General features: G+C 44.4%; 1 protein-coding gene and 1 non-coding gene across 2 annotated transcripts in view; both read right to left on the bottom strand.

The window, feature by feature from the left end:
• The window catches only part of CSMD1 (CUB and Sushi multiple domains 1), a 1,869,137-nt gene that overhangs the window by 13,994 nt on the left and 1,842,061 nt on the right, over nucleotides 1-13,082 (bottom strand). The window contains exons 60-66 of the mRNA XM_049095299.1: nucleotides 11,234-11,407; nucleotides 10,796-10,969; nucleotides 9,190-9,263; nucleotides 6,154-6,265; nucleotides 4,313-4,492; nucleotides 2,992-3,036; nucleotides 283-444 (exon numbers count right to left, since the gene is read on the bottom strand). Of these exons, the coding sequence (XP_048951256.1) occupies nucleotides 283-444; nucleotides 2,992-3,036; nucleotides 4,313-4,492; nucleotides 6,154-6,265; nucleotides 9,190-9,263; nucleotides 10,796-10,969; nucleotides 11,234-11,407 (921 nt within the window). The remainder of the gene's footprint in view (nucleotides 1-282; nucleotides 445-2,991; nucleotides 3,037-4,312; nucleotides 4,493-6,153; nucleotides 6,266-9,189; nucleotides 9,264-10,795; nucleotides 10,970-11,233; nucleotides 11,408-13,082) is intronic.
• Nucleotides 6,649-6,749, bottom strand: LOC112659186 (small nucleolar RNA U13). The gene has a single exon (XR_003136256.1). It is a non-coding gene; the product is annotated as a small nucleolar RNA U13 (small nucleolar RNA).

The raw sequence follows: 13,082 nt of genomic DNA, 5'->3' as shown, positions 1-13,082 counted from the left end.
CACACATATCTGGATATAAATCTCACATCTTTGACTTAGCACGTCACGTGCATAATCTGGAGCAAGTTAATTAGATTTTCTATACTGGTTTTGTGGCCTTTAAAGATGACAACACCAACCTACCAGGGTTATGGGGAGGATCCCATGAGACGTAGCTTATGCAAAGCCAATGAAATGTTAACAAGCATTTAATAAATGTTGGCTCCCTCCTCCTCGAGAGGATAAAGGCTGTGCGTCTGCTCACATTCTGCATTTTGTGAAAGGAAATGCCCCAGGGCCTACCTGTCAACTTCAGCTCCACCTGAGAGGCTTCGAGGAAGGTGGCGTTCACCTTACTGCTTGTTGCATTGAACCAGTCAACCGTCAGAGTTGCAGGTTGTCTTTTCCCTAAATATTCATAATATCCCTTCCACACGGAATTGATAAAAAATACATCGGAGGGAACTGTGGGGGGGAAAAACCCAGATGAATGTTAGCAACACACAGAAAAATTAAATTTAGGTCTTTTACAACACAGAGGCAATACTAAGTGTCGAGTGAGAGATCACGTCATGACGGTGGTGTGGACAGAGATGACCTATCTCAGGCCCATCACAGTGTGATGGAAATGAAATGAGGAGGGAGATTGTTGTGCGATGCATGTACATATCCATTGGTTAATGTGTTGGAGAAATACTTTAGGTGCCGAAGCACCCCTGCTGGAATGGATCTGCCAAGGCCCGAGTGTGGTGAGTTGCTACTACTGCCAGGTGGGCAGGCCATCGTGCCTTAATGAGAAGGCGCTGCCTGGCCCAGGAAACCACTACTCATATTTCGTTAATGTCCAGGTGGACTCTTTGGAAGACGTAGAAGTCTCAGAGAGAGCCGCCGTGTGCCATCTGCCAGGACTTCCCTGCCCTCAGAAGGCTTGTCCTTGAAAGCACCAGTGGAGGACATCCCCGCAGCTCATAAAGACAGAGCTGCTCTGGGTCCAGAGGTCTTCTCCTCTCAAGGAGAGCCCAACCCGCTCACCCACACTCCTCTATTCTTGTGAAAAACACTCCCGGATTGCTAAGAGGGTCAGCGCCACTGGAGTCAAATGTCATGTACGTATAGAAAGACGAATATCCTCCTAAGTATGACTTTTAGCAGATCCACGTGCAGCAACCAGTGATGAGTCCACACATGGACTGGACCTGTGCTCATGATCCCCTTCCAGGGCCGTCTGCCTGCCTTCCCAGAATGGCTGCGCTCACAAAACCTACCCTAGCTATGGAGGAGTTCCAGAAGAGGAAACTGTCATCCCTTCCTCGGCTCTCGGTAGACTCTATTTGTAATAATAATAACTTGGAAAAGTTAAATAGTTTAGAAACTACAATATCAGCATGGACGTCTAGTATTTGCTTATCGATAAGGGACGTTGGACACTTTTGCCTGTGCATGCGTGGCAGGACAGGGGGCCGGGCTCTACTGGCAAATACGAAAACACTATCTTTTCCTTTATCAAAATTAATAGCCTTTAGGATGGCGTCAAGATTGTTTCCCATAACTAGAATGTGCCCACTCGGGGGAAGCTATTAATGTACTTGGTCAATCTCATCTCTGAGGGAAGGCTCTTGGCCGGTGTGTCAGACGAATGGGTCATGCCTGACTGGGAACGGCACAGTGTCACCAGTGTCTGAGATGTGGCTTGTTTGTATCCCAATGTGGCCGTTGGCAACGTGGTCAAGATGGTCCCCACATGTCATCTGACGTGCTGCTGCTAGTTTGCAGTGTGACACTACAGCCATAGGTCGAGGGTGTTGCGGTGTGCTGCCTCGACAAAGAACCAGATTCAATTAGCAAGTCCCTTCCGAGGAAATGAGAAGAGGTGTACTGATGAGAATGGATGCACCTTCAAAATAAAGTATGCGGGTATTTCAGTATCTTAAACAAAAAATAAGCAAACAAAAACAGAACAAACACACCACCACAACAACAGATTGTGTTTCCTTCCACTGAAGACAATGTTGCCTGGATAACGAGGACGGCTTTCTGCGTTCGATTTGAATTTAACATTTAAATAGAATCTTTCACAGTGATTTTCAGAAATAGTCTTTCTACTGCAGGATGTACATCGGGAGGATTCTTTTCATCACGCTGGGACGTTTGCCCTCGCCTGACCCTGAAGGGTGTAGCACGGCGCTGTGACTCAACGGCATGACATATACGGTCTCTGCAGCCGATGTCAGAGTAGACCTTCCTGCCTAAGAAATCAGTGATGAAACCTGAAGCAGGAAAACACTAGGGCAATGACCCTATATATTTATAAAGGTTTTCTATCTCTGTTTTTTTTTAAAGGTTGACTTAAGTTATAATTTGGGGATATGCTGTATTACGAGTATAGTCTCTGAATTTATAACACAGATACAATATGCCGGGTGATCTGGAGTAGTGAGCATCTATCTTCCTTCAAAAACGGGACTGCGTCTTTCCGATGTGCTGTGCCATGCGTTTAGCAAGGCACCACTACAACAAAGAGCAATAATGAACATTTTAGGAGGCAGAGGATGCCTGAATTATGGAGATACTTGGAAAAAACAATGGAGCTCCGCATCTGAACCGCTCAAGGGGACAGGGGACGCTGTCTCAATGCGTCGTGTGCATCAGCTTCCTGTTTAGAGGAAAGAATCGCAACCCTCTTTATAAGGCTCTCCATTATATCACATTCTAGTATCAATATTTTATGTCCATTTCTGCCCACAAAATGCTTGAGGCCCCTTTTCATGAAACAGTGTGTGATAATGCCAAGGGTTTTCCTCTTAAGTAAAGTCTTGGTATTGCATTAACAAACCACCGTTACGGAAGAAAGAGAAATCTGTGTAGGCTCGGTGTATTTTAAATAATTGAAACATTAAGTCATTTATGGACTAATGGAATCCGAAATTTGTGTGTTAAAATTTGTTTCACTGTACAGAGTAGAGAACAAATCACTTATTGGATTTAAGTCTAGAACTGTTCTGGTATACAAACCTGGAGTTTTAGTAACTGTTTCATTAACTTCTCTCACTCCTTTACCTACAAGTAAAAAGACAAATTATCATTTTCAAAAACATTTATTTTTGAATAAGTCTGAAAAAATGTCAAATTGAAGCAATTTTCCTTTCTCCAGATTTCTTGAAGCTATAAATTCTGAGTGTCTTATACATATCCATTTTAAACCCCTATATTCGCAGCAGGATGTCCTTTGTGTTTGTTGAAAAACGGAGATTAATGATGCGAACCAAAGCAGCTGTAACGTGTGCGTGTCCGTGTGGTGTGCTACAACAGAGAGCCTTGCAAACGAGGGTGGTTTATATCCATGTTCTGACTCCTACTTGGGATCTGCTGGCCGCCATGGAAAGGTAGCGTACCGAATCACTAAGATTTCATAACCTCCCTTAATTTTCCAAGTCCTCGCCCAAATCAATGAAAGTACGAGTTGATATTAACACCAGACTGTTTCCCTTGCAGAGTGTTTAATTTGATCTATCAAGTTGGATTTTACTCAGAATCTCGTAGCGTTTATAATGTGTCGAACTGCAAATTACCTTTTTAAAGTTTGTTTTATTTTATTTCTGACAGAGAAGGGCAAGGCAAACACAAGTGTCTTACGGATTCCTAATTTGAGAACTACACACAGGCTCCAAGGAACTAACACTAAAGTCGCAGATTTTATCATACTCCATAATTTTTGCTTACGCTGTTTAGTGTTTGATGCCTGTATAAGCTACGTTTGGTGGGGCGTGTGAGAGGTCAGTTGTCATCAAATCCGACCCTAATTTATTATTCTCATTTGTAAATACACGAATTTGTGAGTAATTAATGCATTCTCATGCTAATTGCTTTTGTAATTAAAAAAAAATTGAACCAAATGTAAAGACTACGTAGTGTATATTCCTCCACCAAACAGTCTGTGGTCTTAAAAATAGCAGGTAGTTCACTTCTTATATTCACCAATGCTTGATGATACTGGCCCATTTTAATCAAAAAAGTGCATTTTCCAAAAATGATGGTGCATATTGTTGTCCTTTTCACTCTCAGTGCTTTCCTATAAGCAAATGGCTTAAAGTGTGAACAGCAAATGACAATATCTACCTGTCTACTAGGCTGTACCTCCATTGTACCAAACACTTACTATGCACACGTTCACACACACAGCTCACCACATTAACACAGATTCAGCTGGGTGACCGACATCGCTTCCATGATGCTGCTTCCTTATGGACCTTACACCTGGAAGCTAGCCTGATGGGCAGCAGGTCTCCTCTTTGCTCGGCAGGGATGTGTGCACACTCCCTCATCGGCGACTTACTTTTACAGACGGGTGATTTTCCTGTCCATTTCATATCTGCTTTACACGTCCTGTGCTCAGACCCAGCCGCGAGGAAAAATCCGGGATGGCAGGTGTACACTAACGTGTAACCGAAGGTGGGGAGGTCTATCGCTCTCACATCCGCGTGGGCCGGCGTTTCTGGCTGCCTGCAGGCGTGGGCTGAAATGGCATGTATTCCATTAGAAAACGCTGACTTTTTGTTTATGGGAGTTAGCACATGTCTCTAAAGCAATAAGGAAATATGGCAAAATTTGGAAATGGTTGTAAAGTTGGTGTGCTACTCAAAATTCTGAATACGGTAGCTTTAAATTTCCCCAATATTCTCTGCAACTTTTAACATAACAAACACTTGGTATTTACCAGTTCTTCTTACCCAACCCTCCCTCTATCTATCTATCTATCTATCATCTATCATCTATCTAAGCTCCTTCTCTACATTTAAGTGTGTGTAATTAATTATGTGTAGAAATTCAGAATATAAATCATAGTATTGAAATAAGTAGATCACTCTGATAGACTATTAGGGTAAATAATATGTTAAATTGCCTTAAAAGGCCAGTCCTATAAGCTACACACATACACACTGGCACATAAAAGAAACATGCCTTGATTTTTGTCTGATGGCAGCTAACAAACCTGTTATTCAGTTAAATGAAGAGTTAATCACGGTAAAAACTTAACATGTGTTTAGAAACCTAACTTAAATATTACAGATTCTTATTTCCCTTATAATCTAACTTAGGAGTCAATAAGGTTGCAATGTGTAAATCTCTAGTAACTTCTTACTCGTTATAAGGCTCACGTGTATGTCTCAAGTAAAGGACTTGTCAGATGATTACAAAACAAGGGGACAACACTAAAATTACAAATGCAATTGTTTTAAGTATCATAATATTTTGTACTTTTGTAAAGTTTCAACATGCACATGCTTGACATTGGCAAGGTCCAAGCTTCGCAGACACACGCGTGTGTTTATATATATTTACACACACAGACACATATCCGCACATCTGCATGTGCATAAAATATCCATATATGTAATTTGACTGGAGTATTAGCAGGGATGACTTTGAAATAAATATACATCAATACAGATAAATATACAAAAAATCACATCATATATACTATTAAAATAATTTTTCATGACGTTCTATTTTTTTAGTTTCATCACCGTAAGACTAAGAATCTGTATCTCACTAAACTGATAGAGAATGAAATACTGGCTTATGAATGATTCCTGTGACATTTCTTCCATTTTTATGATTAAATCACAAAATAAAATTTGATCCCAAGTAACGATTTGGATGATCAAGTCATATAGACTTCAATAATGACATTTAAGATGTTTCTATAAATACTGTGACCTATTCCGTGATCTCTTTTACCCTTTAATGGCCTGATGTAGGCAGTCTAGAGGAACAACAGCACGTGCATAAGAAAGCTTTCTCTCCGCGCTACCGACACCATCCTCTTGTCTTTGGTTCGGGCGGGTTCCCAGACCTGAGTGTGTCCCATGGTCCCCCGGAAGGCCTGGTCAACTACATCCCACTGCCTCTCTTCTTCGCTCCCACCCATGCCCCGGCCCCCAGCTTTCTGATTCTGACGGTTTGGGGGTGTGGCTTGAGAAACCAAATCACTACCAGACTCCCAGGTGGTGCCAGTGCTGCTGGTTCTAGGGAATCAGACTCTGAGAGACTCTGGTTTAGGGAATCGAAGATGGCCAAACAAACAAAAAAATAAGGCGGCTCCCCATGATTTCCCTTGAGGGTAAACCCTTCCCAGAAGGTGCGAGAGGAAGTGGTGGGAGAAATCGCACTTACGTATACACTCGGTCTGTATCCCGCTCCAAGTTAGATTCGCGAGGCAGGTTCGGGTCGTAGAACCTTGAATGTGGTAACCTTTCCTGCACCTGAAAAACACCGTGCTTCCCACCTACAGAGGAAACCCAACATTAGCTGCAGAGGCCGACTGGACATTGGCCACATCGGGCCGTCCTGCGGGGAGCGCACCCCAGGGCGGGACACACCAGTGATGCTCCCCAGCGTCAGGCCGTTGCTTGACCCCCCGGGATGCTGGACGCGTGGATGCGTGTTAGGTCTGGGGCGCTCGGTGCGAGAGGGAGCACTCGGGGGACACGGTGCGCCCCACTCGTTTCAGGGGCTTACGTGTGTGATGAAACTATGCTTTTCCTCTCTTTATTTTCTATTGGGGATTTGGCTTCCCTTTTCCATTTTTCCTGCTACTCCCGTTCTAAGTAGTCGGTATTTATTAGCCATTTATTTTTCTGTTTTCGGTTTTTGGTTTTTATTCTTTCGTGTCAGACAGGGCACGTGTCAAGGTGGTAACTAGGTTGAGGGAGGCACAGGCCTCAGCGGCGTGAGCACATGGTCATCACGCTTATGAATTACAGAAGGAGCCGCGATTCACTCCTGTTAACACTCTGGGAACTGGGCAACTCCTGCCCTGCCGTACGATGTCTGCAAACCCAATCTGTACTCCGGAGCTTCAGAGGGGGAACTATTTATCGCCACCTGCATGCCTACGATATCTTCCCTCTAGACCTCCACAAGGGAGCATCCTCCACCCCTTACTTCTCGCTACTTTGCTAAATTTCACTTCCTCCTTCCTGACCTTCCAAGGAGGCGTCCTGTGCTGCTTACTACAATGTCCTGGGAGTGCCCATATTCTCATCTGCTTTCCTCATTTAACCGGACGTGCCTTGAAGGAGGTTTGCAGGGGTCCGTAAACATGTTTGTAGAGGATGAGCTATGGTCCTGTGTTGAAGGGAACCGAACATCTCCCCCAATCACTTACATCATGGACATGGGACCGGCTTGGGGGAACAGGAAAGGGATGAGAAATGAGCTCACGGAGAGCTGGGCTACGCTGGAAGGCAGCTTTGCACGCCCCGTGCTGGTGAGCGGGACCAAGTCTGTCCTAAGGCCTGAATGACGGACCACGCGAGTGCCCAGGTGAGGGGGCCACCCCGTCCTTGCTCTGAGGCATCAAACCCATTCCCTCAGTCCTCCACCCTTGTTTTCTCATCCGGGCCTGTCCTTATCTCCCTCACTGGGGTTGGGGAAGGATCAACTATGAGTAACAGTTGCCACGCTGAGTGGTGACGAAGAATATCAGAGAAATACAGCTCTTCTTTATCATAGGAACCTAAACGTAAAAATCAGAATTTATGCAGAAAAAAAAATGGAATTCACCTAAACTGCAAAGGAATAATGAATCTGAGATTCAGGGGTGGGCGAAGGTTAATCTGTCACCCGTGGGACGGCCTCCACCGCATTTCCTTGTCAGCTCAGGTCCTGGTCACAGAGCTCCTGGCCACTTTGCTACAGTCTTCGGCAGCAGGAAGGTGCCATGTAGCACAGGGGCCTTCTCGACAGTACATCCGCCAGCAGAAGACACCTGGCTACTCCAGCGGGTCACCGTGAATTCACCTGGCCTTTATGAATTGGTGGGACCTAGCCGGCTGGACGGCAGTCATTTCTGCATAATTAACACAGCACGACACGGGATGTCCTAGGACTAAAGTGGCTCACAGCGCCGAAGAAAACAAGCAAAAACCTGTTATATTCAAAACTTAACGTGTCCTGATGAAAAAGAACGAAAAATAAAGCATTTTGGGGAGATTCCTCGGGTGGTGTGAGCCACCTGTCGAGAAGATGGCCCCCGTGTCTTTAGATCGTTAGCACATCTTGCTTTCGGGTACGATACATCGCTCTCGTTAGTGCAACTGTGCCTTGTCCTAAGAGGCGTGAGCAGTTTATCCGTCCCTATGGGCATCCTGAGACAGATCCCGGGGACGTGTTGCTGAAAGCAGTCCCCGTAAATGCTGACTTCCCGTGGGCTTTTGGAGGGCAGATTTAGGAGTGATAAAGCCAGGGGAGAGTGAGCAAGAGCGTCACTTCCACTACCCCAATATGTGCGGCATTATAGTCCTATAGGCCAGAAGGCATTTACGTGGGGATTAGGCCGTATTTAAGACCTAATATAAAGTACAGCAGATTTAACCCACGAGGTACCTGTGGGACTTTCCTCTGCGGGCTATAAGGTGCCATTGGGAAGTAGCCAGTGTGTGTCAGAGCCAAGCAGACGGGAATATCTTAGGTGTCAGGCGAGATTGGTGGAAGTGGCTGAAGAAAAGGTCTTTTATTCTAAATTAATGGGATCCCCGCCTTGAAAGCCCCATACATATTTAACCTGGGCTCTCAACGCCACATCATCACACGGCTCTGAAGTCACTAGATTACTTTAGATGGTGGAAACATTTCATTTCAAGCTTCATTACCTTCCGTTTTTGGGTATTCCTCTAATATTACCTAAAGCGTTAATGCACTTTTTATTTAAAAAGTCAAATGAATGTCAAAAACGATACTGAGTGTGCTAATAGGTCACATAGAGAAATCACACAGAAAAGAAATATCACAAAGTCAGCTTATGCTAAGGGGCCCGCATGCACTGTCTTCTGTTTTTGTCTCTTACATTTAATATCCTTTGCCCGTTATATCGGGTCACTAAGCAGGGTCTTTTTCTGTGTAGCTATTCAGTGACCAGTCACTCTGATTTGAGAATTGCCGTGTCGGAGCAGCAGACAAAAGGCATCAAATTGTGCATGGTCTCAAGTAGAAATTAATATGGCAATTGCTACTGCGTGAGTGAAGATACATCCAGGTATCCCAATTTTGACAGTTAAAATATCATGCAGAAATCCTCTCTGGATGAATTTATTTTGGGAATAGGCCATGAGTCAGACAAGGTGCGTAAATAAAAACATGCACGTATGTTCAAGTGTCAATTCTACTTTATACTTACAGAGAAACACGGTAAAATAAAAATGGGGATACCTCATATCCTCTGGAGCTATTTTGTATTCCAAAGTGTGGAGTACCGGGGTCTGGGCAGGTATTATGAGCAGGATCTGGAGTTCACATTAAAGAAAGAAAAAGAAAGGAAAAAACACGAATGCCAGACACAGTTATTATAAGGATTCTAACAATTTTACCAAAAGATCCTACAAATTGAGAAAATTATGTTTTGACAAATGTGTAAGATGTTTTGCATGAATGTTAAAAATTAAAGTAAATTGCTATTTTCATCTTCTTTACATACTTCTTCTTTAGATATTACTCCTCAGTGCCTCACCAGATTCTAAAGTGCTCTGTATATTATTTTCTGTTTTAGAATGAACATCCTTTCCCATTTTTTTGGTCAAATATACTATATTGGCTGGTTACTGTTACTGATACACTATCTTCAATAATTATTATGATCCCTTGGTTCTTAAGGATTCTACTAGTGGCCATGTCTTTTCGTCATCCATCACGCTATTGCACATTTCTTGAATTAGTTTTCTTTCAGACTTCCAAATGAGAAAAAAACATTTAATGCTTCAAAATTGAGGCCTCCTATAAACCAAAAGTGCCATCTTCCCCCTCAAAGAACACAGGACTGGAGCAATGAGGAGCATGCGGCCTTATTATTTGCTGCTCTCTAGCTGCTAGTATGAAACCAAAATCGCTAGATTAGAAACAAAATCTGTTTTCAAGAGACACTAACCTATGGGGCAGAGGAACACTGTTTCTTACCGAGACAGTAAATGTGTAATGACATTTTAGATGAAACAGCAGTAAATGTGACTGTTATTAAAAAACAGTGTTTCAATGAAATTATTTCTGAAGCTGTTTGCTCTTAGGTAGGAATCATTCCATTTCTTAGGAAACAACCGAGACTATACAGATCATTGATTATTTGCCACAAACATGCAGAACATCTATTGTTGGCTCAGTACCGCTGGGTGGAAAAAAAAAAAAAAAAAAGAGCCCATCCATAAACCTGAGTCTGCAGCAGTGAGCTACGAAGAAAATTGCCCTTAATGCAAAGGGGCAGTTCTGGGATGCAGCCCACTGATAATTTGAGTTTTGACAAATACAGCTCATATCTGAATCCTTTTCACGAGACAGAAACTCAGCCTAAAAATGTGGGGTTTCAATCACTTGGAAAGCGTCTCCTGACTCGCAAGACCCACTATCATGCTCCCGGGTCAGCAGCCCATACGACCCGGCTCCGCTGGCCTGTGCAGGCGGCTCAGCGGCCAGGCCGGGGCTGAGAGGTAGGCCCCCGGGGGCGCTCAGCAAGCAGCGGCCAGGCTGGGTTTCTGATGACGGCTGGTGTGCGGTGGCGCAGGGATGGCGTCTTCGACAACGTCATCCTCCCCCCAAACTGCACCTGCCAGCTGAGGCGGGGGCACGGACACGGGAGAACAAAGTGTAGCAGGTGTTTTAACAGCCTCCTAACCTCAACTCCTAATTTGCTCTGATTTAATCAGAGTAGCTGATGAGGGCTTATGCAAGGGATGACCCAGGGGAATGGTGTGTGACCCCACGACTGACCCGGTTGTAGAGGGAGCGTCCTCACCCCCAAGCACCGTCCGTGCTGTCTTGCAGTTCTTACCGATGCAGGTGGGTTGTGTGCCACTCCATGTGCCGTCCGCCTGGCAGGATCTCCTGGACGACCCCACCAGCACGAAGGGAGATTTGCACTGGAAGAAGACTTCTGACTTATAGGTGAAGCTTTTGCCACTAAGTCGCCCCTCCGCAGGGGTGCCTGGGTCTCCGCAGAACACAGCTGATGAGGATAACAAGCAGTCAGCTAACGACATGGGACTCTGTGTCAGGTGAACTCCCCCAGCTTGTGTAAGGAGTATCTGCAAACCCTCTGGGCATCACTACTCGGCCAGGCAGGGACCAGGGGCAGAGTGTGCATGCACAGGGCACCCCCAACGCGAGCGTCCGCGTTCTGCAGCATGGCTCACCAATGACTGGGGGTGGGGCAGGCCCTGTAGGTCCAGGGCAGCATGACCCCAGGAGCAAGCACTGTTGGAGGACTTACGCAGGCACTGGGGGACCTCTCCTTTCCACACGCCATGGCCTTCGCAGGAGAGGATGGCGGAGTGAGAGGGCTGGAAGCCGTCCACGCAGCTGTAACTGATGCTGGCGCCCCAATGGAAATCGGCTCCCTCCACTTTTCCATGCAGCACTTGAGGAGGTTGACCGCACATGACAGCTGTTTCCAAAGAACAAACGAGACTGAACATCCGGGGCTTCTGTGTAACTGAGAGGATCCACAACTGTAACACTCAGAGGATCCACATTTTAATTTCACCTGGATTACAAATGGCATCTCCACAGGGTTGTTTTCTTTTAATAAAAGGATTATTGAGGAAGACAGCGAATCAAAATAATAAAAATTTTCTCCAATATTTCTTCATTAGTTTAAATCAAGTACATAAAAGCAAAGTGAAGTCACAACACATCCCGCTGCAAGGGAAAGCAGGATTGAACATGACATTGGCAATATGTACAAGGCCACAGATGAAGAAATACTTGTACTCAGTATACGTCTTTTTGTGGCAGTTCCCAAGGGCAAATCAAATCAGGGCTTGCTCATATGACATGAGTACAAACTTCTGGATTTGTGTATACAGATGGCAACTTATCTGCATTTTTACATTTAAAGATAGCATGTAATATCTCAAAGGCATAGACTGTTGATCCATTGGCTGAATAATTAAAAAGCAGGCACTCGCATGGCTGAAAAGGTTCTGGGAAAAACTCCCTTGTCAGTGTTTTATAACATCCCCGAGGCTGACATTTACTTTGTTCATTTTTTTTTTGTATATTTTTTTATTGGAGTTCGATTTGCAATCAAGATAAAAAGCTTCTGCACAGCAATAGAAACAGTCAACCAAACTAAAAGACAACCTACGGAATGGGAGAAGATATTTGCAAGTGATGTTTACTTTGTATGGGGCTGCAGAGCAAGAAGACAGTTCTCATGGGTGCTCAGCCTCGGTGCTGGCCGTGGCCCCCCTCAGGCCTGGCCATTACACTAGCGTGCAGGAGTGTTTTCTTCTGTGTGCTCATACTCATGCATTTTCATGTGAAGGAGACACAGGCACACACATCATCACACATGCACACTCAACAGCTGGAAATAGGCTTTCCCACTGCCCTTCACCTTATGCATTTCTTCACCCAATACTTCTTAGAATGCACATGTGAAGGGTAAGAGAACACGTACTCTAGACAGAAAGTAGCAAGTGGAAAGTCCCCAGGTGGGAATAACAAGGGGATGAGGAGGGGATGAGCAGGAGTCTAGTCTGAGACAAGCTCAGAGGGAGAGAGTGGTCTCTTCTGGAAGGGTCTGGCTGTCCACAGAGTTCATTACCACTGCACTGACTATTACAAAGAGAAAAAATTGATACATTATGTGGAAAACCCCAAAACCTCCACCCCAAGATTGTGAGAACCCATACAGCAATTCAATAACATGGCAGGATAGAAACTCAATGCACAAAACTCAATGGCGTTTCTATACAGTAACAATGTGACAGAAGAAAAATTAAGGGATCAGTCTCATTTACAACTGCACCAAAAACCATAAGATACTTACAAATAAACCTAACCAAAGTGGTAAAGGATCTGTACTCTAAAAACTACAGGAAAGAAATTGAGGAAGAGGTAAAGAGATGAAGAAACATTCCATGTTCATGGATTGGAAGAATAAATATTGTTAAAATGTCTAAGCCACCCAAAGTGATCTATACATTCAGTGAAACCCATATCAAAGTACCTACAACATTTTTCACAGAGCTAGAAAAAATAATCCTAAAATTTGTATGGAACCAGAAAAGACCTCAGATAATCAGAGAAATTTTGAAAAAGAAAACCAAAGCTGG

This window comes from Canis lupus, chromosome 16 (assembly GCF_003254725.2).
Source record: "Canis lupus dingo isolate Sandy chromosome 16, ASM325472v2, whole genome shotgun sequence".
In the NCBI taxonomy this organism is placed as follows: Eukaryota; Metazoa; Chordata; class Mammalia; order Carnivora; family Canidae; genus Canis; species Canis lupus.
Note: the sequence above shows the minus strand (reverse complement) of the source record. Positions and strands in the feature narration are given on the sequence as shown.